This window comes from Colias philodice, chromosome 2 (genome assembly GCF_061535455.1).
Source record: "Colias philodice isolate Cphi_HAF_F1 chromosome 2, ilColPhil1 Martin Lab GWU primary, whole genome shotgun sequence".
NCBI classification, from domain to species: Eukaryota; Metazoa; Arthropoda; class Insecta; order Lepidoptera; family Pieridae; genus Colias; species Colias philodice.
Genome location: NC_143087.1, coordinates 3,702,530 through 3,729,345, shown reverse-complemented (window position 1 = coordinate 3,729,345; position 26,816 = coordinate 3,702,530). Strand labels below are relative to the sequence as shown.

At 31.7% G+C, this 26,816-nt stretch overlaps 1 protein-coding gene across 2 annotated transcripts; it reads left to right on the top strand.

Annotated features, from left to right (window-relative positions):
- Nucleotides 1–1,361: 1,361 nt before the first annotated feature.
- LOC149490280 (alpha-tocopherol transfer protein-like) lies at nucleotides 1,362–26,815 on the top strand. 2 transcript variants are annotated; one of them, XM_089702942.1, is made up of 7 exons: nucleotides 1,362–1,603; nucleotides 22,408–22,587; nucleotides 23,190–23,284; nucleotides 23,479–23,632; nucleotides 24,643–24,836; nucleotides 25,192–25,453; nucleotides 25,742–26,815. In XM_089702942.1, exons 1-7 carry the CDS (start codon nucleotides 1,546–1,548, stop codon nucleotides 25,771–25,773), a joined length of 975 nt encoding a protein of 324 aa, XP_089559068.1. In that variant the 5' UTR covers nucleotides 1,362–1,545; the 3' UTR covers nucleotides 25,774–26,815. The 2 variants fall into 2 exon arrangements, with proteins under 2 accessions (XP_089559068.1, XP_089559077.1); XM_089702951.1 differs by lacking the exon at nucleotides 1,362–1,603 and adding an exon at nucleotides 20,507–20,648.
- The last annotated feature ends 1 nt before the right edge of the window (nucleotide 26,816 follows it).

Here is a 26,816-nt window from a genome sequence, read left to right as displayed (position 1 = left end):
GATAAGAAGAAGTGTATTGCGCCTTGTTGAATAATATTTTTAAATATAAAAATCTTTGATCAGAAATCAGCTCAGAGCATTAAAGTTAGTTTAATGCTCTAAGGAAATCAGAATATAAGTATCTAATAATAAGAATCAGATATTTGAACTTGGCCTTGGCATTATACAGCGCCACAGTAATGCGTGGCGAAACTTAGAACTATATTAAATGAATTAAAACATTTTCGTATGTTAGTTATACTAGTGAAGTACAGATGGCGTTAGTATCGAATTTTAAATGATTTTTATACAAACTGCTTAAGTTTTCGTATAAATATTAAAAGATAAATAATAAACAAATAAATAAAAATGCTTTGTTATTTTCATTCCATCAATCTAAAAATAAAACGAGATAAAAAAGAAATAACGACACATCGACCATAACTTTTTTATTAGTTCTGCTATTGCACAAAAGATGGCAATAATATAAATTTAATTTAACAATTATTTAGATGCGATGTGTCTGTAGAACATTAATTTTATGTTAATAGATTATAGTTATAACTTATAAAGTAGTTCATTACTTCATCTATGAACAGCAATAATTAAACATGTGTATTTTGTATTTCGAATGCAATGTCAATGACGTTATTATCTACATAATATATATGCAAGATTTCCCCACTTAAATAAAAATGACGTTATTATAATTAAGATATAATATTTTTGAAAGCGTTGCAATAATTTTTCTAACTTTATAGTTTATTATAATCTAACAAATTATATGAAGTAGGTGTGTAGTTTGTTTCTTAAATAATTTCTTTGATTAAAATTTTTGATGTTGGAACTAGGTACTTACTGAAAAGTTGAAAACATAAAAATAATTATTTCATAATGTTTCTCTTTTATTCTGTTTGTGTCATACCTTTCTATTCAAGATCTATGATTTTTTGCTGTACAGTAATAAAGATGTAAATTAATTACCTACCATCACAGACTAATAATAATATACTAGGTACGTATACAACTACTTACCATGTTTAGCAATTTGCCGCTTAGACTTCTTTTAGACGATTATTTTTGTCATTATGTAAGTAGGTACTTAATGAATAAGTAAATAAATAAAACTACTTATTTATAAAAAGAACCCCCATGACGTGATCATAGGGATTTTCTTTTACACAAATCGATGTTTCATATACAATTAATATCATCGAAATATTAATTTAAAATTTAAATAAACCTGAAAATGACCAGCATCTACTAATCATTGCATGTATTATCTCAGTTACATCACGAGATAAACATTGCAAGAGCTTTATAATGTAATCCATAGGCCATAACATCATAACATGAGAGCCGATGTCAGTTTCTTAGAAGTAACGGGAGGGTGTGCGCGTGGTCTCCTGCAGTCATATTGCAGATATCCACGAGGACACACGTACCGATCGTTGTTAGACGTAAACAAAGCATTAAATACAGTGACTTAAATTGGTGGGAAAATAATAAATTCCCTCTTGTGCTATTTGTTATTTTAAATAATCTCTATCTCTTGCTAAAATCAAAATGCCCGCTGAATCGGAAGCTCTCACTAAAGTTGTGTTGCACGATGTCACGCCTGAAGGTAAGCTTTGTTTATTTATTTTGAATCGTGTTTTGACTTAAAAGCTGTAGGTAACTCAACTATAGATTTTTTTTACAAATTAATTTTATTTTGGTGTACCTACCACCCTAATAAAATATTTTTTTTATCAACACAGTTATTAAACTAAATAAAACTTCAAAACAAACCAGTTTTCAGAATGACGATTGACGAAGAATCTATAAAATAATGCTTACATGAGGAATAACCGAATATAATTTAAAATTTTAATATGTTGCATCTATTGATAAACATCATTTAAAATAATATTATTATGATATATTTTACAAAATAATAGCTAGGTACAACGACATACCTAATGAATATGCAGGAAACAAACAACAACAACATAATATATTTTACTGGATGACTAACAATGACATTTTAAAATAAAAAAATCAAGGGTTACCTAAGTACCTAGACATTATAATTAATTTGTTGTATTTGTGTTTTTTTTTTGTTGCTTTTTAAGAAGTCTTGGTAGAAATTTGTAAAATAGGATTATTCTCAGAAAGAAAATAAGAATTATTATAACAATATAGCCATACTCTCTAACATAAAACGTCAATATTGGTAATTAACATTAAAAAATATGACATATTTCATAATCACCCACTCTAAATGACCATATTAAGCAATTGCATTTTGAATGAATATATTAAAATTATGCAGACGGTGGGCTATAATATTATATAACATAGGAATAAATACGCTTCAAGATTACAAAACTCTTCTTTAGCAATCGGTGTTATGTTTAGAAACCAGCCATCTTAAATGTATTAATTGTAGAGAACACACAATACTTTTAATTTATGGTGCGTGATACGGTATTGTAGGTTGTTAATTTTCCGCCTGCGTCAATCGACAGTCGCGATGGTTTGACTATAAAAGCTTCAGTCTCCAGTCCTTTCAAGTTGTATTCTCATAACCAACCTAAGCCTTTATCCTCACAGCACAAAGTCTATTTCTTTAATTATAAGTTATTATTAGATTAACTGAAAACCGAAACTTCGAATTATTATTTTTACATGCAAAAAAGACTAAGTTTAAGTTTTTTAGACTAAGTTTTTTTCCATTAGCATGTAACTAAACACTACTTCGCTGCAATCAGATTATTTGATATATATTTTTAATTAACAATTGAACCAATTATATGCTTCTTAATAACATAATCAACACTTAAACGTTAGAAGATAATGACTTTGATTACTCACACATAAATTATTCTATTCGATTTACACAAAAAATATTTAATTTATTGTATAAACATAATCGAGCAGTAAACAATAATTTGCTAATACGTGTATTCTTCGAAAAAGGAACTACAGGAAAACAAATAATCACTTTTTTGCTATAAAAATAATTAAATCTATATTGTACCTAAAGCAATAAATATACTGATCGCTAATTAGCATCGAAATGTTATGCATGTCTACGTTCTTTACCTAATTATCAACATATTATATGCTTTAGGAAGCTTTGTTACGTCAATATTTTCCGCACAGATATGTATAAATGTTTTGTTCTACAAGAAAAATCTAGTAATAAGCAACAGATCATCATCACAGTGGAAACATTCGTCATAATTCGTCAATGTGTTGTTCACGTATTTAAGATAAACACATAACATAAATTTTAGGTATTTATTTTCTTTTTGGTGGTAAGTACATAATATTATCTCTTCTCATATACCTACGACTCATATATGATATATTATATTGTATGTACGATAAGGCTTTCGTAAAAATGTTATCCCAGGTCAAGAATATATATTTAAAAGAGCATGCATTTGCATATAATTGCTTCTAATGATCGCAAGGTCTCATAAATGTAACTTCTTTGTTTACAGCGAACAATTATTCTCATTGTGTGTTGAAAATTTAAAATGAAGTCATTAAAGCATTTGTAAGAGATCAGTAACAGTCATCATAATACGTATATATTTCTAATAATTTCTTTCATAAAAAGTAAATAATATGTATAGGTACTTTGTGTTTTTCTAACATTTGAAATACAGCTTTACGATTTTACTAATAAAAAATATTGACGATAATTCAGTTGCATGAAGTCATACTTAAGTCTTAACAATTGCTTATTCATATCGGTTCATTATAAACGCAAGGGTTAAAGTTTAAACCGACAGATATTGTGTGGTAAAACGATATGTTATTAACATAATTTATCAAAGCAAAATAATACGTATGTACATATTTATATCGCATAAAATATATATTATATATATATTTATTTATATCGGTGGCTAAATAAAAACGAATATATCAAAACCTATACAAGGACTTTTTTTAATGACACAAACAAGGCATTTATCCGAAGCCAAATCTTTTGTAAGTAGAAATAGACGTGGTTTGTTATACTATTACGACCGGAAAACATTCTTTCATACTATATTTATGAGTAGGTATTACTTGCAAAAAATATTTGTATAATTTTAATTTGATTTGTAGCGTCTCAAGGTCATCAACTTCCATACTCATAATAAGCAATCATTTTTATCTAAAAATATGTATGTAAATAACTTTTCAAGAAGACCTTCTAGTTCACTTATTATTGGAAACCTTGCTTGCAAATCTATTTCTATGAATGTTCAGACGATACATTCACAAAGGTATCTTGCGGTCTCCGTATCTAAATAGAATGGCTTGCAATTCGAGGAAATTATAACAGGTTTTACCACCTAGAGCCAATCATTTGATTTATCTATATTTTTCCAACGCAGATCGATATGTTTCATAATTAATTGCGTATCGAATAGCGTTTTTAATTTACTAGTGCAGATACAGTCATGTAGCATTACCTAAACATTTGAGATCATATTTGTGTGAACATCACACACAGGCCACTTCGTCTGCCCTTCGTTTACGTTTACGAAGTGGTACTTTCTAGGTTCGCTTGAAAATCAATAGAAAAGTACCATGCAGTATCTAGTGAAAAAATGATATGATACGACGACTGTATTGACATATTATCTAGAAAAAATAAATTTACAAAGACACATGCTCTACATCTCATTCCAAGTGTGTTTTCTCATTCGAAGGTATTGATTTTTCCTTATTTTATTTATAACATAACTCTAAAATAGTTATGTTATTACTTATTTTCTGAAATATTTTCCTTTAAATTATGTTCGTAAGAGGTAAATTAATTATCTAGGATCACATATATAAACATAATGAGGTGAAATGTCAGCATCAAAAGATCACTGAAATTAGGACACGATTCATTATCATTAGTTGAATTGCTCTTTGTTTATTTGTCATATTATTTTCAAATAGGTCAGAGACAAATTTAAATAAAACACTATTTCAAAATTATATTTCATGAAACAGTGTTTATACATAAAATATTATACATATATTCAATATGAACAGTTCATAATAGAATTCATTTGTGAAGTGAATTCACCAATAGGTATAGATTTTTAGTATTTTTTTACCCTTTAATGATTCTAGGGTTGACATTTCTATATTACCTAATGAAGATCCTTATTACAATATTGCGTGATACGATAACATAACATAACAGGAACCACACAAAGACAACCTTCAATATGAATGATTCAATATTATTTTCTAGGTAGGTATGAGTTCTTCGTATACTGTGAATACGTTAAAACATTTATATTTTAGCATTTTTGTAGTATACAGACAAATAATTCGCATCAAACAATAAGTTGATTAATTAAATGTAAAATATTCCACCATGAAATGATAAAACAAATAAAGTTTCATAAAAATTGTGATTTGTGGCACAATTTCCGTTTGAAAATTAACACACAATAGATCGTACTATTTTTAATAAAAGACTCAATTAAAATCAATAAAAATATATCTATTATTTATACTTCTGATTTTGTATAGTTCATTATGATTTATGTCTGTTTATCTTTTAATTTCATTAAATAATACAGTAGTGTCCATTGACTTACTTGACTTAAGGTCCTATGGCCCCTATGTGGGGCAGAGGGCGTCCACTGTCCAGTGTCCATTACATATAAGTAATTATTCTAACATAATTATGTTCCTAGAAGGAATTACAATTATCAGGTATACTATTTTTATATTTTTTTATTCATAGACATGATACATTAATTCTTGTCGTTCTTAACATTGTTTCCAGTAACTAAGGCTCTGAAAAAATTAGAACATAGTTGAAGTAACTTATACCGGATTTAAATATGTACTTGGAGAACACACTATTCTTATTTAATTAATTCCTCACAGTAAGTCTATATTCGTAATATATTTTGTTGGTTGCTTAGGCCAAAATGAAGTACGCAACAAAGATAGATTGATGTTAAATTAAGTCACGTTAAATTATTCAAAGGCCTAATTAAATAAAATCGAATATGAATAAATCCATCCCATTTATTTTATATTTATTCCTCTACTGTACCAAAGGTTGTCTGGAAGAAATCGCTCTAAAGCGATAAGACCGCCATTTGTACTTAGTTTAAGCTATCTTTAAGTGTTTGTGTTTCTTCTTTCTTATTCTCTTTAAGTGCAATAAAGGATTGATAAATAAATAAATAAATAAATCCATAATATCAATCATTTTCAACCAATTTTACTTTTTTATCAGATAAATTAAATAGAGCAATACAATTTACACACAATACGTTTAATATAAAGTTTACATCGGTTATTGCTTCGAGGTTGTCGTCGGAAATGAGAAATGATGTGAAAATTGTAACAAAAATGAAGAAATATGTGTGTGAGTGTGACTGGCACAAATGCGATATAAATTGAGGAAGAGTAGGTATTGAAATATTTCTACCGTGCAAATGTGACAGCGATATGACCATAGAATATTATACAAATTAGACCGGGAGATACTGACACAAAATTTCGAGTCATTTGTAACGAGGATGGCGGTTCTACAGGGGTCTTAGTACGCAATGACAAAAAGAAAAATGATGGTGTGAACGCTGGTACCGGTGGCTTAGTCGCGTGGGCGTTTGTCGAACTCGTCGGAAAAATAGCGAAAGTCAAACGATTTGTAACACAAAAATTTTAGAATTTACCGATAGCCCATAAAAAAGTAGTAGGCGGTAGTGTCATGCCATACTTTTCCGGTGTGACTTACAGCCCGCCATACCGACGCGAATGTGTTGATTTAAATAAAACAATCATTCAACCATTTGTACCAGGCTAACTTTTGCACAGGTAACTATCGTCGTGCAGCCATTTACGAAAATCGCCATGCCATACTTTTCGGACGATTCCAAATGGTCGCCATACCGCCGAAAATCTGCAAAAAAATTTTATTTCGCCAAACTTTTTGTACCAGTATTGCATTTGGATTTTTGGAGAGTATTTGATAAAATGTGACCATTATTATATTTGCCATACTTCTAGTAGGGGGAAAAAGTGCTGTCATACTTGAAAACTTAATTTATTATTAATTTATATAAGTGAAGATTTCCAACACATAGATCTTTGAAATTTTGTATTTATATTTGTTGATCCTCAAACTTACAGGAAAAATAAGTGCCATACTGTTACAAATCGTTTGACTTTCGCTATTTTCCGACGAGTTCGACTAACGCCCACGCGACTAAGCCGCCGGTACCAGCGTTCACGCCATTGTTTTTCTTTTTGTCATTGCGTACTAAGACCCTATGATATGTGACAGACAAGTGTAGTTTTATTTTGTGTCTTCGTATAGTACAATACTTTATTAGATAATATTGGAATATCTTACGCAGTACCTTCGCATATTTGTTATTTATCTTTAGACTACCTTCTAATTTATTTAAAGTTTAAACTTGTAAACAAACTAATATAATTATCTTCTGTCACTTATTACTTGTCATATGTCATTTCAATTCATGCTTTTGTATCTTGGTGTTACCACTGTATAAAAATACTGGAAGGTGTTTATGGTAAATTGCATACATAATATTATTGATTATTTTATTATTATATTAATTTGTTTAAACTATATAGTAATACTTATACTTTTTATTAGTACGTATTATTGCTTAATATACATTTTTACTGATTTGATTATACTGCATATATTTAATCGTAGTCTATTTTTATTTATCTATAATTAATCTAATTTGTTCTTTTTATTTATATATTTATTATTAATAGGTTTGTAATATATAATAATGTCATCCAACGAGAGCATTATGAGCGACGAGTTCGTGTCATTACCATCTGTCTCTGACTGTTCAATGGAAAGTTTTCTCAGCAGTACGTCCTATATTCCTCTTAATACGACACTTAATAATAATTTTCCTTCAACCTCTAAAACTTTTAATGTGGTACATATTAACGCACAGAGCATTCCGGCACATTATACTGATTTTTTAGCCTCATTCGAGTCGAGTAATGTCCAAGCTATCCTTGTATCCGAAACTTGGCTGAAGCCCTCCTTACCTTCCTCCTGTTACTCTTTACCCGGTTTCCATCTGATACGTAACGATCGTGCCTGCAGGGGCGGAGGAGGTGTCGCTATCTATCTACGCAATCACATGCCGTTCACTATTATCAGCTCTTCGCCAGAACCCACACCTGCAGCCACGGTCGAATACCTTTTCCTAGAGGTCTGCATTTCCCACACAAAAATTCTATTAGGCGTTATCTATAGTCCTTCCTCTTCCATAGACTATTTTCCTACCCTTGATGATCTCCTTCTTAATCTTTCTCCTTCTTACAGTCACACCATAATTATGGGTGACTTCAATACCTGCTTGCTAAAAAATGACTCTCGCTCTAATAAACTATTATCTATTGTGGACTCCTTTAATCTTCACATCCTTCCTCTTAATCCCACGCATTATTTCCCTAACTGTGCACCTTCCTTGCTTGACCTTATGATTGTATCCAACTTAGACTTTATCTCTAAGCATGGACAGTGTGCAGCAGATGCCTTCTCCTATCATAATCTTATTTTCCTTTCCTACAAACTCCGTCCCCCTAAATCCAAGCCTCAAATTGCTATGCAGCGAAATTTTGGTCGTATGAATCATGAAGGTCTTTGTGCTGATGCGATTAAGATGGATTGGAATGCAGTACAATGCTGTGAAAACATTAATGAAAAAGTAATGCTATTCAACTCCTTTCTTACGCAGCTCTACGACATTCACGCTCCAGCACGCCCGGTGAAGCTAAAACACTTGCCTGCACCTTGGCTCACTGAGGAAATTAAATCGCAACTGAATTTAAAAAACCAAGCCAAATCTCAATTAAAATCGTGTCCTTCTGATGAGGCGAGGGAGAGGTATGTGAGACTGAGGAATCGTTGCAATACTGTGTGCCGGGATGCACAGCGCCGCCATATTCATTCATCCATTGAAAATGGCGATCCATGTTTTGTGTGGAAATTTCTTAAAACGATTGGAGTAGGCAAACAACCTAAAGTGTCATCTACGAACCTGAATATCGACCAGTTAAATGCACACTTTTCCACTCCTCCTGTCCTATTTGACAGTGTCGATAAACAGGCTACCCTTAATTTCCTTTCATCCTTACCTTATTCTCCTGTAAATCCTTTTAACATCTCACCTTTCACCGAATGCGATGTTAAGAAGAACATATTATCCATATCTTCTAAAGCTGTCGGTTGTGACAATATTAGCCGTGCTATGATCGTTCCTATCCTTGACATCATCCTTCCTACAATCACCAACATCCTTAACCACTCTATTTCATCCAGCACATTCCCTGAAGTTTGGAAAGACGCCAATGTTATCCCACTTCCAAAGAAATCGAATGCTAGCTCACTGTCTGATTACCGTCCCATATCCATTCTTCCTTTCCTCTCCAAAGTTCTTGAAAGACTTATCCATCACCAATTAAGTATTTTCCTAAACTCCAACTCCATACTCAATCCTCTACAATCCGGTTTCCGCCCCGGGCATAGTACGGCTACTGCTTTAGTAAAAATAACTGATGACATTCGGTTAGGTATGGATAATAAGCAGCTCACGATACTAACATTACTAGATTTTAGTAATGCATTTAATTGTATTGACTATGACGTGCTTTTGAGTGTGCTGCGTTCTATTAACATATCTGCGTCGGTGTTAGAGTGGTTCCGTAGCTTTTTGTATGGTCGCCGGCAGAGGATAAAGCTAGACGAGTCTATCTCATCTTGGAGTTATCTGACTGCTGGTGTACCACAAGGCGGTGTCCTCTCTCCTCTTCTTTTCTCACTTTTCATTAACTCCATTACGAGCAACATTTCATCCCGGTACCACATGTATGCTGATGATCTCCAGATTTACACTCATTCTCCTTTGTCGGATTTGCCTGCAGCCATTCACTCAACTAATACTGATCTCGATTTTATCGTTAGGTGGAGCAAGCTGTATGGCCTTAAAATTAATCCCCACAAAACGCAAACTATTATTATTGGAAGTCCGCAGTTTATGTCAAAAATTGTATGGGATAATTTACCATCTGTTTACGTTGACGACACTAAAATCCCTTTCAGTCAGTCTGTTAAAAACCTAGGTGTCCATATAGATTCTACACTTTCCTGGCATGAACACATGAAACATGTTAGTAAAAAGTTATTTGCGGCATACCACTCCCTTAAGCGATTACGAAACTTTCTTCCGATTCCGACCAAAATTTTGTTAGCGCAATCACTCCTTCTTCCCATCCTCGACTACGCTGATGTCAGTTTCTGTGACCTAACTGGAATACAGCTTGACAAGCTTGAGCGATTTCAGAACTTGTGCATCCGTTTTATCTTTGGATTGCGCAAGTTTGACCACGTCTCCGCTTATCGTCACAGGCTGAAATGGCTGCCTATCAGATATCGCCGGGATGCTCATGTGCTGCATCTATTGTTTGGAATTTTATTCGATCCCAGAACCCCGCCCTATTTAAAAAATAATTTTGAATACGCTCATAATCATGGGTTGAATTTGAGATCGAACGATACTTGCCTCCTTAATGTACCTATACATAAAACAAAATTTTTTAACACCTCTTTCACTGTCAAAGCTATAAGACTATGGAATCAATTACCAATAGCCATACGCAAAGCTAGATCCATTGATGTTTTCAAACATATGCTTTTTGATTACCACATGTCCTTAATTAAGTGATGACTTTATATATTCTTTCTCTTATCTGTATTTAATTATTTTATTGTATATTATTTTATTATATATTATTTTCTTTATTGTTGTAAATTATGTATTATTTATATTCCTACTTTCTTGGTATTACTATAATATTATTATTGTATATATTGCTTTGGTATGCACCACCTACTTGTATTCGTTCTTTGTTACTGTTCTCCTTGGTTGGGTTACCTGGAAGAGATGGCTCTGTAGCCATAAGGTCGCCTATTGTGCAATTTATGTATATTTTACTTAATGTTATTTCATTATTTTGGTGTGTACAATAAAGCTTTCATTCATTCATTCATTCATTCATTCATTCATTCATTCATTCATTCATTAAGACCCCTGTAGAACCGCCATCCTGTTACAAATGACTCGAAATTTTGTGTCAGTATCTCCCGGTCTAAATCCAATGTCAAGCGTAGGATACTGTTGAACAACAAATACCTCATACGGTCATACCTCAATAGTAAATAGAGTTATACAATGAAAAAAGAAAAGGAAAAGTCAGTCTACAGAAACTTTTTTGGCAAGATTCAAAGATACCAAAATCGTATAGCCTTGCTCCATGACGTGACGGTATTGCCATGATGCGTCCTTGAAATTTTACTCTCAACGCGCCTAAAGTTTCACTTCAAAAATCATAATATTACGAGTGCAACGTGCTAAAATATAATATGATGATTAGGAAAAATATAAAAAGAGTTAATTATCGTAAACATTTCTCAGGATATACCTACTAGCTATCTAAATATTTAAATAAACAAAGTGACGAACTTTATTCTGCTATTGCGCCGTAGAGGCCTACAGATCCTTCGTAAGTTCCCATGAAAAAATACGCAATTTATTAAAGAAATAAACAATAATACAAAAATTAAATTCATAAAAATTAAAATTATATCATGTTTTTGGCCTACATTACTACTACTTATTATTAACACATTTAAAGTGCATTATAAAATATAAAATATGTTATCACTATAGTAGTTATATTAAAAATTATTATTTGATAAAATCGAAAATGGGAACATGCACCGGTTCTGAATACAAAGTTCATATAACTAGGTCGTTGTGGGCGTATTGAAATACCGTTTGCTCTGTGTGGTTCAAATAACATACTATGATATTACAAAATTAAGTCGCTCTAATAAAAAAATCTTATGAATAATTAAAAAACGTAATTTTTTTTTAAAAACGTAATAATTAAAAAACGTAATCTTATATACAGGGTGTACCAAAAAGTAGTGATGAACGGAAGCTGAGAGGTAGAGGACCTAGAGGGCTATCCGAATCACCCCCATGTATGTTATGCGATTTTTCGTATTTTCGGAGTTATGACGTTTTTTTCAATTTTTCACCTATCGCCGAGTACGATGATATTTTCACTCATGCTGACGTCAATGATTGCGGAACATGCTTGATTTTTTTTGTGTGCTAAGCTGAAAGATAGGCCAATTCTGTATAGCAACATTTACTATCGTTAGATCTTTGAATGGAATAAAAAAAAGAATTAAATGGCAAGAAAGATAAAATTACCCAGTATGTTCACCACTTCAAGGGCCCGTAAAAAAATAAAATCACATAAAAAAAGTTTTCCGTTTGACTTTTAAAAACTTGCTCTATCTATCAGATAGCTACCCTGAAAATTTCATTTAATTATTCAGAAGGCTTCAATCGAAAAATTTAAATCTAAATGTGGTAAGTGCAAAAATTGAATTAACATGATGATCATTAAAACCAATAAATAGGTGTTTAATTACCAGAAATTTTTAAAATAACCCCGCTGTTGCTCAATGCAAGTGCGACATCACCGTAAAAAGTTGTCTTTCAAATGTCTGAATGCCCTTTTATCATTTTTAATGGTTTTTTCTGCTACTACGAATTTCCGGGTTATTTCGTCCAAATTGTGGCATTCTCTCAAGTAGCCGAGGTCTTTTTAGTATTCCCATTGAAACAAATCAATGGGGTTTAGGTCGAGGGACCGTGGAGGCCAGGCTTTAAGGCAGGCGTCACCGGCGCATGCGCAGGCTGCAACGACCAATCCATCTTTCAGGGTATCTTTGCCCTTTAGCCTGGCCTGCACGGTCCCCGGACATAAACCCTATTGATTTTTTTCCGTGGGGATACTACAAAGACGAGAGACTGCCACTATTTGGACGAAATAACCCGGAAATTCATAGTAGCAGAAGAAACCATTAAAAATGATAAAAGGGCATTCAGACATTTAAAAGACAACTTTTTACGGTGATGTCGCACTTGCATTGAGCAACAGCGGGGTTATTTTAAAAATTTCTGGTAATTAAACACCTATTTATTGGTTTTAATGATCATCATGTTAATTCAATTTTTGCACTTACCACATTTAGATTTAAATTTTTCGATTGAAGCCTTCTGAATAATTAAATGAAATTTTCAGGGTAGCTATTTGATAGATAGAGCAAGTTTTTAAAAGTCAAATGGAAAACTTTTTTTATGTGATTTTAATTATTTACGGGCCCTTGAAGTGGTGAACATACTGGGTCATTTTATCTTTCTTGCCATTTAATTCTTTTTTTTTATTCCATTCAAAGATCTAACGATAGTAAATGTTACTATACTGAATTGGCCTATCTTTCAGCTTAGCACACAAAAAAAATCAAGCATGTTCCGCAATCATTGACGTCAGCATGAGTGAAAATATCATCGTACTCGGCGATAGGTGAAAAATTGAAAAAAACGTCATAACTCCGAAAATACGAAAAATCGCATAACATACATGGGGGTGATTCGGATAGCCCTCTAGGTCCTCTACCTCTCAGCTTCCGTTCATCACTACTTTTTGGTACACCCTGTATAAAATTCTCGTGTCACAATGTTAGTCTGCATACTCCTCCGAAACGGGTGGACCGATTCTCATGAAATTTTCTGTGCATATCGGGTAAGTCTGAGAATCGGCCAACATCTATTTTTCATATGTACCACGGGCGAAGCCGGGGCGGACCGCTAGTTGTAATATAAATACCGCACATAGTTTACCTACTATTCGAGAGTAGAGCAAGTTCGCTTCAAATATATTTTTATTGACGAGCTAACTAATTCGTTCATACGTAATCAACGAAATTTTTTAATTGGTTTTTCTTAATGAAATAACAGATTTTATAATTATGCCGTCCAATGAGGGTGGGAAGAAAATATATTTTGCTGAGACCGCAGAGAAGCATTGGATGGTTATAAAATGTACTGAAACTTGATTTAGAAATAAAATCTGTTATTCTTACACCTTAAAGTCCTTTACTGCAAATAATTAGGTAGTTATAAACGTGATCAAAATGAAAACGAAAACCGATCAAAATTTATGCAAAAAGTCAAAAATACGACGCAGTCTCTGCGTTCAGTTCAGTTCAGTCTCTATAAATCAATGTTATATTCAAAATCATACCCGTTTCGGAGGAGTATGCAGACTAACATTGTGACACGAGAATTTTATATATAAGATTTAGAACTAAAATATCTAATAACAAAACACATGAATTGGTTTTTTCCTACTTGATTCTGGATCAATTAATTTTAATTTTCAAGTAGGTAATCTTGTAACTTCTAATCGATATCTATAATTTAATTCCAAATTTTTATAGGTACTGAATATTTTTACTGAGATGATAAAAGGTTATCATGTTTTGTTATGAAATAGCAATTAAAATTTCTTCAAATTAAAATTTCAAAATGTAAATAGGTACTTAAACCTTAATTAAGTTTGAGTAATTATTAATACTCACGTCAGATTATGTTAATTGAGTAATAAAAATTCGCAAATTGCATTAAAATAACGATCAGAGAGCCACAGTATTTTTTCAATTTCAAAAAAAATGCCACAAGCTTATGACTCATAAAATTACAGTTCAGATTTTTTATTTTACATGTCTTTATGAGTAATTATATACCTGCAAAAAAATTTACAATTACGGAGCGAGATAAACTCGGAAAAATCCTAGACGTCATTGTAATTACCTAATTCGTAAAGCTTAAATAATTATTCAGAAACGGAGGAAAAAAGCTAAAACATTCAATCACCCAACGCATAAGGAAATTTGTTGGTATTTTTTGGACAACAGAGAGCCGAGAGCTTTTTGTTGTGTCCGATATACAGTTAGATAACCGTAAATTAGGCTGATAGAAAAAGATTCTTCTGTTGGCCTTATATTTGTGAAAGAAAATCATATGAGTATTAATGGATCGCCGTCTTACCTTCTGAGGAAATGCGCATGATCTGGACCTACTTTACAATCATTAGATGCAATTGATACAGTTTAAAGACTAAGGATAGAACAAGATGATGAGGCTGAACCATGATAAGAAGGATAAGAAATAATAAACATATTTGTGTGTAATCACAGTTCATGAAATAAAATTGTGAATTTATTAATTAATGTTTACAAACGAAACTAGTAAATAAGCTCTTAAATTATCTACTGCGTGCTTTTTCATTTTCTACGTATTTTTCACATACAATGTACCGTATAGATACAATTTCTACATCACGATCGATGGCGCAACAGGAGTCTATTAAGTAACATTGTTATCATATAACAGACAAACATAAAGCTATGAGTGATAAGTAAAGATAACATTTTGAAGAAAAATCACGCGTGTCACGTTCCGATTTTTTGTCACGATTATTTCACCCTTCTTCAGAGATAATAATTATAAAGTTTCCATTCAAATTAGAGATAAGGACCATATGCAATTATCGATTCGATTTTAAGGTACGGGTCATAATCTCAACATTTGACACGACATCGATTGATTATGAAAGTAGGTCGCTCTATAGCCTCTATTTGTAGTAAATTTATATTTAACCTTTGGGAATAAAGCCGATGATGAAAACAAAATCATATACCTATATCACAACGATAAATGTTATGATAGTGATTTCTTATCCACAATTTAAAAAAATCTGTTTAATCTGCCTTATTTTCATTAGAAAATCGTCAGTTCTTTTCTACTTAAAGGGGTTATGGCTCCCACTTTGCCTATGCCGATTAAATCATTTTGAATTTTTTTAGGTATACATACTGAATATGCTTACTGAACTCCTTTTTTATACCACGTTATAAATTTTAAAATGTAACCTGATATAGAATAATGACCGTGACATGAATCGCGATTTAGCATACTAGGTACTACTTGGAAACTAACAGCTGAGGTGACGAGGCCTTTCTCATACATATTTGCTAACTTTCCACCTTACTCGTGACTTCAATATAATTATGTACTTGAAAATGTTCATCCAAAGTTGTTCTGGAATGATCTAGTAATAAATAACTACGCAAATATTTGTATTTATAATAATAGTAGGATCAAAAGGTCGTTGATTTTTATCACTCTTGGGTAACATGCGTAACTTCAAGTAATTTAGCCTTAAGGCTTATACATGCGCTAATAACCTTGACCATACTTGACGGATCTCAAACCTCTCCCGCTGCACCTTCTTTTTTCCTCGCATTTTGTATTTAAAAAGATACTAATCAGTGTAACAAAATATCCTCATCAGGGACTGTTGTGTAACTGATAATTTATTAAACATAAAATTTTCAGAGCTCTAAGTCAGCAGGTTACGAAGTTTATAGAGTATTTGCGGAAAAATCGATGACCACGGCACATTTTTTTTCTAGAAATCTATTAACTTTGGAAAAAAGTCCTCGCGAGCAATTAAAGATCAAAGACCATCCTATTTTATATATTTTTTTCGGTATTGTGCTTTATGTTGTACCAGACTTTATAGAGGTTGAACATAGTCGAAATTGCCGGGTAACGCCTTAAGTTAAATAATACAGGTAAATACGTATTATTAAAAAATAACAACATACGTAGATTAGCATCTAGATCTACTTAAAGATATTTATATATAACTTTTTATATACTACTATGTGATCCATCTAAGAATAGGTCGACTTAGCGCCTTGTATCATGTTATTTGACGATACAATTTATGTATACCAATAACTAAATTAAATTTTAGGTTATTTTAATATTATCTGTAACATTTTTAGAAGGCAACGTTTTATATTCATAACTTATATGATACTTTATGCTAAATACCGACGTTAATAATGACATCATTATGATATACCTAATATGACACGTTTACCTTACCTTTTTAAAATTTGCGATGGATATCCTTATTTGGTATTTACATAATAATCTTGACCTATATCAATTAAATTTTAACATCTTAAACTAAGCTAAACACATACTAAGTCCTTCATTAAATGAGGCATAGTAAAATGGCATAATTGTCTTAACAATAAATTTTTGATAGATGCCACCACAGGCCGAAAACCCGTGCTTTCCCGTGCTTAATGAAAAACCCTATACAATATACATATTTTTTTATTAATATGTTTGTAAAATAATCAATAAGCAGTAACTATAGAACATTTCAAAATTGTGTGATCTGCATGTTCACAGTCACGGTTTTCGTAACAAAGACAATTTTTTGCTATACAAATATTACAAAAGCGGCCATGACGATTGACCAGTTTTTTATCGATCGCAGACAAATTAGCGAGTCGGGAAAATTTTAAGTGATCTATAAAAATAATATAAAAGGTTTTTTGATTCAAAAATTATAAATGTTCAAGTAATATCGTAAAAAAAAAAGGGAAAACGAAAATCAAGTAACTTTCTCTGATGTTACGACTTACGAATATTTAAGGAATTTTAAAATAAAACTTTTACGAAATATAGAATGTTCCCAATATTTTTCTGACAAATGCGGCTAAGAAGAAACTGCGTGTATGTTAAAAAATTAATAATGATTACTAGACATCGGATTATATGCATTTGCATATTTGCATATGCAAATGCATAAAACTCTCTAATTACGGCGTTAGTGCATATTTTAGCCTTTTTCCCCAATCGTGCATATTTCGTTAAGTAACGGGAGTTTTGATTGGTCGACTAACCTTTATTAGCCAATCAGAACGCTCAGCGAGTAAACAAACCCTATTTTGGCATGGTAAAATGGCGAAAAATTACAATTTTATTTTAAGTAAATTTTGAGCCATTCAAAATAGGGCTAGATTACCCTTTCGGGGCTAAAAACTTAAAACACGGGTTGAATTCCAAAAAAGGGCTAGATTTAGCCCGGAAAGGTGGCAACACTGGGCTCGCGGGTGACAAACGTCACAAATTTGCGCTCGAAAATTAGGTAAAAATGCTTAATTGTATATTGGCACAAAAACTATACTTAATTTCAAGAAAATTTCACTGTTTTTGTACATCTTAGATTTAAATATATAAAATAATAAAGGTATTTTTGATTTTGTATTGTGCATATTTTAGGCATATCAGTCGTTTTTAGTGCATATTTCGGCCTTTTTTAGTGCATATTTGCATGCATATTTTGGCATTTTGTTAGTGCATATAATCCGATGTCTAATGATTACCCACTAAATATTTTTACTTTGATCTACAAAGTCGGGAACGGTTACGTGATTTTGTAGAGATTATTAAACGAGCTTTAAGCCTTATACACTTCAAGTCATCTCATGACATATTCATTATATTATTTCTATCACAAATATATTTTTCTCTTATTAGTTTTGGAACTTTGGTGTTCTCGACAAAAGTAGCAGTGGTTGTGTGGGAAAGAGCTTCTTCCCAATGTAGAGGCTCTACTTACCTCAGTTCAAATTTTATCAAAATCGATACGATGCTTTAGGCGTGAATACTTGACAAACAAAGAGACAGTTTCGAAGTAATAACATATATTAGTAGAGGAAAGTAGTAGATAATATAATTCTGAGCACGTGTATTAGAGCACTAAACTCTAGATTGGCTCAATACCAATTACGGAGGTCTATAATTACTATTCTATAATACGCTATAAATTAATGAGCAACACACACTGTACATTATTTCTTCCGAACATCTGCTTTAACGAATCGGATTAGGAAATCCTAGGAAAGTCTAGGTCTAACTAACCTAACCTATCACTTCAAATATATAACACAATGTCTTAATTGTTGTGACGAGAGTATTTAAAAAAATCATTAGTAACCCATATTTTACTAAGCTTTCATCTTCACACAAAACAGTGATATTAAACTTGTGAGACGACGGCTAAAAACTTTATTAACGTTGTACCATACAAAAGACAACAACACTATTTTAAAACTTTTATTATAATTATTTATATTAGATATAAATATAGAATACACTTTCACACCATAACATTAACGTTTTGGAATTGGTTAAACCGCAGCTCGTAAGCCGTAACATAAATAAGGACAGTGAGTCAGAGCATTGCCCTCAAGCCTGTTCTAGGTCAGGTGCACGCGAGGGCAACAGCGCCGAGCCCGCCGCGGCCGTGCTGTCGTGCGTGCTTGTAGATTTGCACCGATATTTTAACCTACACAATTAGGTTAAATTAGTATAAGTAATTGTCATCAATAAAATGTAGTCTTCAATTGTGGACATTTTAACTTAATAAAGCCGTAGAACGAGTAATCGCAGAGCATCCTCAGTGTTCTAACAAAAGCTAGTAACAGCGCCATCTATTATATTTCATCCTAACTATTCAAAAAAATTCAATTAATTTATGAATAAGAAGCACTTTATTGCACGCATAATTCTCATTTAAATTACATCTATAACCGTTTTTACTTTACCTTTTTGAAAGAACAGTAATATAATTCTAATAGTTACAGCGCCATCTTGTATTGAGTAGATTGCGTTATTTTGCTCTACATACAAACTACATCAACTGTTTCTTTGTTTACCCACACTATGTAGTGTATTTTATTATCTGCGCAAATGTAAATATTACTGACGTTTATCTACTTGACACTAGATGGCGCTGTTATAAATTCTTATAAAAAGGTTTTATAGGTACGAAGTCCTTGTTATTGAATTAAAACTATTTCAAGGCCTTTGCGAACACATCCATAAAAAAAGCACGATTGAATGACGAGCCCTTAGTTGAAAAACGACAATTTGACATGGAATCTGAAATCGATTAATAAAAAATACCAGAAATATTATTCACCAGGCGCGAGAATCAATAAACTACCATCAAGTTTTTCAGAACTTTGAATCAAAAGTCCGGCTTCTTTAAGATTCCTAATATCTAAGTCTTAGAACTCTAATTTTTCGTTTCTCTATAACAAGCTATAATGAAGTCAATGAATGACGCCATAATTCCTAAATTACCGATCACTCCCACGTCCACGTAAAGTCGAAGGATCTGTCTCCTTTTGAGGAAGTTAAATAGAAATGTTAATTTATATCCTTTTTAAATTTAGTCCAAGGATTCTTATATTTACGTAGGTACCTATATAGTGCATCAAAATGTACTTACGTGAACAGTTTGCAATTATGTTGTAAATAATTTACAAACATAAAACCCTACAAAAGCTCTACAAATGAGAAGTAACTTACTTAAAACCTGCTTTAAAACATTTCAAGGAAAATTCTCATCAGAATACAAGATATCAAACCAAAATATGTACATACTTTGTGAATTTGTGATTAAGGAACAAAGGCTTACGACCCTAGGGACCCGGACATGAAACCTTTAATAAAGAACTCAAATGTCAGCAAAGCAGCTTTAGAGATTTCGCATTTTACTTTGCTCAAAACCACAAAACTTAAAATATAAAGATCTATATCAATATAATAATTCATATTATAATTTAAAATAATAATTTAGATTGTACCAAAACAATAAAAATTAAAAATAAATAACAGTAAACAACAAGAGGAAAGCCGGCAATAGGTGTAGTGTGTATATGTGATCGCTAATAATATAAATCGTTCCAATTGCCTACTGAAGCGCAGTCTGACTTCGTACGTTACTCGCGTTGCTAACCTACACGAAACTTGTTTAGTGCTCTTGATATTTGTGTTGACTGTTGTTATATTCGTGAAATATGGGGAGAGGTAAGGAAATCATTAATTATTATTTACTAACGGTTTGTATATATTGCATAGGAACAATTTTAAAAGTATAATTTAGGAGTTCATCTCATTTTATTTGTGATTACCCTCCTTTGAAAAACACAAAACTTCAAAAAATGTTAACCTAATTGTAAATTCATCAATTTATAAAGAAAAAAACTGATGTAAATGAATTTTTTATAATATACGTATCGATTTTAATAACCCAATAAAAGTTATTATCCATGATCACGCATTGTACTGTTACGAAGTAGTTAAATATGAGGTAAATGTATTAAGGACAAGAAAAAATTAAAGGTGACCTTGATTTTAATTAAACTAAAAATAAACACACATGCCCTAGTAAGAATCTACCATAACAATGATTCTATTTGCGAATGCCAATAATAAAAATTAAGCGAATGTATCTACCTATATCAGATTGATTAAAATAGTCTTTATTTATATGTGGACGAAACTGATGAATTGCATTGTTAGAAATTGCTAACATCGCAATTCGCAATGTATAATATAGTAACTGTTTATAGTAATGTCATCTGCTATTAATAAAAACATCAATTTAGCTACCACAAGATATAAGGAACTTAAATACACTTGATATAGTTAAACTTTTGAGCTCTTTGAAAACCAACAAATATTTTTTTATCATAAAATGAATAAATTACTTTAATTACCACAAACGTGTTAATTCACTTAGGTATAGAAAACTTAGCATATCAAAAATAAACCCATACAATAACACCCAAAATTGATTCAAGTGTTTCAATTTGAAATATCACTGTATAAAAGCTTTGAATGTTATTCATAAAATATATATATGACGATTATTTCCCCATAAAAATTAGGAAAAAAATTTGATAAAATACCAATAGCCTCAGAAACAAAACCTCAATCAGCGTTTGTTAAAAAAAGAAAAGCACAAACACAATATAACTTTGGTTTTCTGTAAGTTAAAATGCATAGTCATAACCATCCAACTTTTTAGAAAGGAAACTCGTCAAAGGATGGTCACAGGATTTTCCCCACTATAAAAAAAGGTCACAGGATAATAAGATTAATCATGTTTGTGGTTTCATTCTTGGGACATTAATTTCGTTGCCATGTCATGATGATGCGTAAAATAAAATTTCCACTCCTTAGTTAAGCAGTTATTTTACCTTTAAAGGTACCCGTTTAAAATGTTTTCAATATTTATCACAACGATTGTATAAATTTGCATTTCTAAGAGAGTATAAAATTATACTTTTTATGTATCAATTTCTTTTAAATACGGTGTTTTAAATGCGTAGCAAATCCACTAATGTTTTTCACATGGAAAGTATCTAGATAATAAATAAAATAACATATACTCAAATTTCTTTTTATTTCTTTTCCAGATTATTTTCTGAATGAGTTAATAATTACTTAGAATTTAATAGAGTATCGACATTAATATGCTCAACAAACTAATCAGTCTTTACACGTCGCTTTCAGTTTCACGGCTTCACCAAAGAACTAGCTAGTCATAGAAAAATTTGGAAGGACACGTTGAGATCTCATAAAAAACTAAAAAAGCCAGTCTGTATGCAAACCAATTTAAAATAGATAATATGCTACCTGATTTGCTTGCCGATAAATTTAAACAAACAATAGTAGTTAAATTAGCATTTAGCTATAGTCCGGTTCTCGTAAAAGTATATATGTACCTATGTACATTTAAGCTACAGTAAAAATTTTCCACAAACGATTTTAATTATTGCAGTATCGCAGCACATGTTGTCGGATGTTTCACAACTGCCAGGCGTACAACTGGGTGATTTTCTCCTCCAGTTCGAGTTGGATGAACCTAAAGAATCGGTTCGAGAAATTGCGAGGAACGAATTACGTGAAACCCCTGAAATTATCAAGCCCGCTGTTGAAGAATTACGGAGATTGTTGGAAGGTAAAAATCAGTGGTTAATTTTGTCGGATCTGAACTGAACATGAATTTTTGCTATGATAACTATCTATCCATGATATTGAAAGAACTGTAGATACATAAAAAATACAGTAATCAAATGTGTTTAAAAATGAAAATTTTAAATACTCAAAGTTTGTCTTCTCTCGACCTTAACTTTTTATTCAAAATGTTATTTCCCAGTAAGAATTTCTTGAATATAGTCTATATAGGTTATATTAATAATTACGAATCGTTGATCTTTAAAGCTGGGACATTTGTTCCTAATATCTACTAAAATAATGGGGTAGCTCCTAAATAAATTTTACCTAAATAAATAAACTAAAATAGATCTTATTGATCATTTTACGTTAACATTCCATATTACTAATATAAAAATAAGTCGAGTTTTCCTTCCTGACGCTATAACTCCAGAACGCACGAACCGATTTCCACGGTTTTGCATTCGTTGGAAAGGTCTCGGGCTCCGTGAGATTTATAGCAAAGAAAAGGTGTCTCTGGTGGCGAAACGGAATTCGTCCGGTTTGCTAGTATACTAATATAAATCATGTTCAATTCTAATATTATGACTATTCGTTATATTCCAGAGGATAAGGAACTTTACGTACCCTGCGACAGAGATGCATGGCTCATCAGATTTCTCAGACCCTGCAAATTTTATCCCGAAAGCGCTTACGACTTGGTAAGTCTTAATAAGTAAAAACATTAGGTGTTTTTAGTAGCTAATACATCTGCTCCGATGACATCAGAAACAGGTTTCTAATATCTTAAAAAAATCATTGATAAAAAAAAAATACCTACTGCTGCATAATAAAAATATTGAAAAGAAGGTGTTGTGTGTTATATGCAAATTAAAGTGTAATTCTAATTTTCCAGATCAAACGCTACTATAACTTCAAAGTGAAGCATCACAAACATTACGAGGGTCTGACGCCAAGCAAGGAACAGAACGTCTTCAACCAGAATGTACTCAAGGTTCTCCCTACAAGAGACCAGCTCGGACGTCGCGTACTCGTTTTGGAATTAGGCAGTCAGTATTTTTATATTTTACTTTAATCGTTTCCTGTTTCAAAAAATATTCCTATTGTTACAAGCGTATAAAATGTATAATTTGTTCAAAATGCGAAACGGAAACATGAATCCAATTATGCGACAGATATGACAAAAATCCTACTTATAGGCAATTTAGCTGTTATCTATTATGCAAATTATACAGTTCCACGTATTTATCATTTCGCATCAAATTGAAAATATATAAATAGCTATTAAGTATTTATTGCCAAATTCAACGTTTATAGTTGGAACGTTAAGAAAAATATTATTCACAATATTATTCCACGAAATTGAGTTTGAAGACTGAGACGGGGGCAAGTAATTTTTATTACCATCGCGAAAAATAAAATGTAAAATGTAATATTATATAATATACTGACTTAAAAGAACATATTGTATTAAGTATACTATCTGTGGCTATAGTATAGTTTCCACGCAAGACTAATAATTTAGTCGTGGATATAAATTTTACAATATTGCATGTTTTGTGATGACGCACGAAATAATATGACGAACAGCTGAATTACAATCATAGCATATTCGTCAGTGTTTTTTCCTGTCACACGTAAATTTAATTTTTTCCCCTCATTTACTATCATTACTCAAATGAAGAGTTATTTATATTATCCTATGAGTGCAATTTGTGTACAAGGATGAATTTTCAGATTCTAATCATACAGCAATCAGGAAATTATTAAGTATCATTTGTAGGTAGGGTTTAGATAAAATTCTTATTTGATTTATATTAATTATGACTTTTGAAAGGAATGCGGGAAATTATCATATCTATCGCTGACATTCAGATTATAAAATTATTAGGTAGGTAATTGGTTTTTCAGTTATTCAACTAGAGTTCCGCCCGCGTTCTCTAAAACTTAACAAATCATATACTGAAAGATTACTTAAAATCCGATGAGTAGTTATAAAGATACAAGTATATAATACAGGAAAAGAGCGGTAGTGCTAAATAACATATTTTATTCCCAGAAAAATGGAATCACAACCAATGTAGCTTAGATGAGGTATTCAAAGGCTGCGTGCTTTTCTTGGAAGCTGCTATGTTGGAGCCGGAAACTCAGATCTGCGGTGCTGTCGTCATATTCGATATGGACGGCCTTTGTCTTCAGCAAGCGTGGCAGTTCACACCGCAGTTCGCTAAGAGGATCGTTGATTGGCTGCAGGTTTGATGCTTTTTCAAGATTATCATGTATGGGTGAAAGAAACCTGTTCTTGGTGTAACGATTGACAGATTACATATTTAAAATAGGTTACTTTTCTTAAGTCATTTACTCATATAATAATAATTGTAGTGAATTATAACTCTCTCCATAATACACGGGTACCACCAGAACGAAGATACCCGGTCCTTTGGGAGGCTTACGTGGGGACACAGGTCCAACACGCAGAGGCCCTTTAGAGAATTTAATGTGTTGTGGGACACCAGCCGCAGCCTGCCCATGACTGCACTATAGAACACACTTTTATTGTAGTGAATTATAATATCATGATGTATTATGAATTATATTTCCTTTTCAGGAATGCATCCCGCTCCGTATCAAGGGTCTGTACATAATAAATCAGCCATATATCTTCAACATGGTGTTCCAACTGTTCAAGCCTCTTCTCAAAGAGAAGCTAAGATCAAGGATAGTGTTTATGGGAAGTGATAGAGAGCTTCTATACAAATACATTAGTCCGAAGAACCTGCCAGACAAGTATGGAGGAAGTCTTTCTATACCAGACGTGAGCGGCTCACAGTGGCTTGAATTATTGATGCATTGTGATAAGGAATTCCATGGTAAATATACATTTAAGTTAATTATAATATTATTCAGTTCGTTATGCAAAATATGAAAGTCATTATTCAATTCACAATTGTATTAAATTAAAAAATTGCATGATTTATGATGTGATAATAATTTTATTTCATACTAGTAATTTTACTGTTTACCTATTAACATAGTTACTTAATGGGGCGTAAAAAATGTATTCGAATACTACAAATGGAAAATTTCCATCGTTTAAAACGATTAATGTTATGATAAATGTTGTATACGGGTAATAAAATATTTTTTATATTTTTCAGCTATCAACTCGTACGGCTACAAGAAGAATTAACAGCAAGTAGTAAAAATCGCACGCCTGTACAAAAGAAGAGATGAAGGCGCGTAGTTCAATATGATCTGATGTTATTTAAGATTTTATATATCGGTGCTAAAATGTTGCTGTGTTCGCTCATAAATAGAAAAGCTCTTACAGTGAGAAACATATAAAAATATATCACGATCGCTACTCGGACATAAAGGGTACCATAAAATATTTTAAGACATACCTACTTAATTTAATGTTTAATTTTAACGTGTAAGTGTACTATTGCATCATAAAATTTACATTCCTGTTAATAAAATACAAATTATCTTATAGTCAAATATATATTATCATCTAAAGAATGGTATAATTTAGGTAAAGGCTGTGATATCCGATATTTGAAACGTGAGAAATGATGGAATGTGCACAAAATATCAATGAGCTTATTGGTACTTAGTAAATCAAATTTATAGACTTAGTTAATTATTATTAGAATAAATGTTTAGTTACTGATGCCTTACTTGCCTTGTTTGTGTAGACATGATACTTATAACTGCTTAGACTTTATAATAATGTATTAGTTATTTAAAACTTAAAAAACAGTGGCTGTTAATAAATGCTATTACGTCAAAACTGTGGCGGGACCAAGATATTTAAGAAAAAAGCAATTCACCTGAACTATCTATATGAATATACCTGCACCCTCATGATCTTTTATATCTTAAAAGCAACAGCGTGTTGCTTGGGAGGGCTCGCAAAATCTTGTGGATTTTTTTTTATGATTGATCTCTCTTTACTTACATTACATCAATAAAAAAATATATCATAATATGTACCTAAAGACGGTGAAAGATATATATTATGCTTATTTTGAAACAGCGATTCTAAAGGTTTATGGTGAGATGAAGGGATCTGAAAATATTTTATGTTATAATATCCAATTATGTTAAGTATTATTCGTAGATAGATACTATTTAAGTGATAATTTTATAATTAAATAAGGAAATAATATGTAATCCATTTATAATCAATGCAATTTATAAGTATGAAATAAAAAACAATTTTTAATTTAT

Bases quoted from the DNA above. Each gene is read 5' to 3' on its own strand.
- LOC149490280 (XM_089702942.1), top strand. From the start codon at position 1,546: ATGCCCGCTGAATCGGAAGCTCTCACTAAAGTTGTGTTGCACGATGTC. The intron at 1,604-22,407 runs GTAAGCTTTGTT...TAATTATTGCAG, and splicing joins GCACGATGTCACGCCTGAAG to TATCGCAGCACATGTTGTCG. The intron at 23,285-23,478 runs GTAAGTCTTAAT...CTAATTTTCCAG, and splicing joins CCGAAAGCGCTTACGACTTG to ATCAAACGCTACTATAACTT.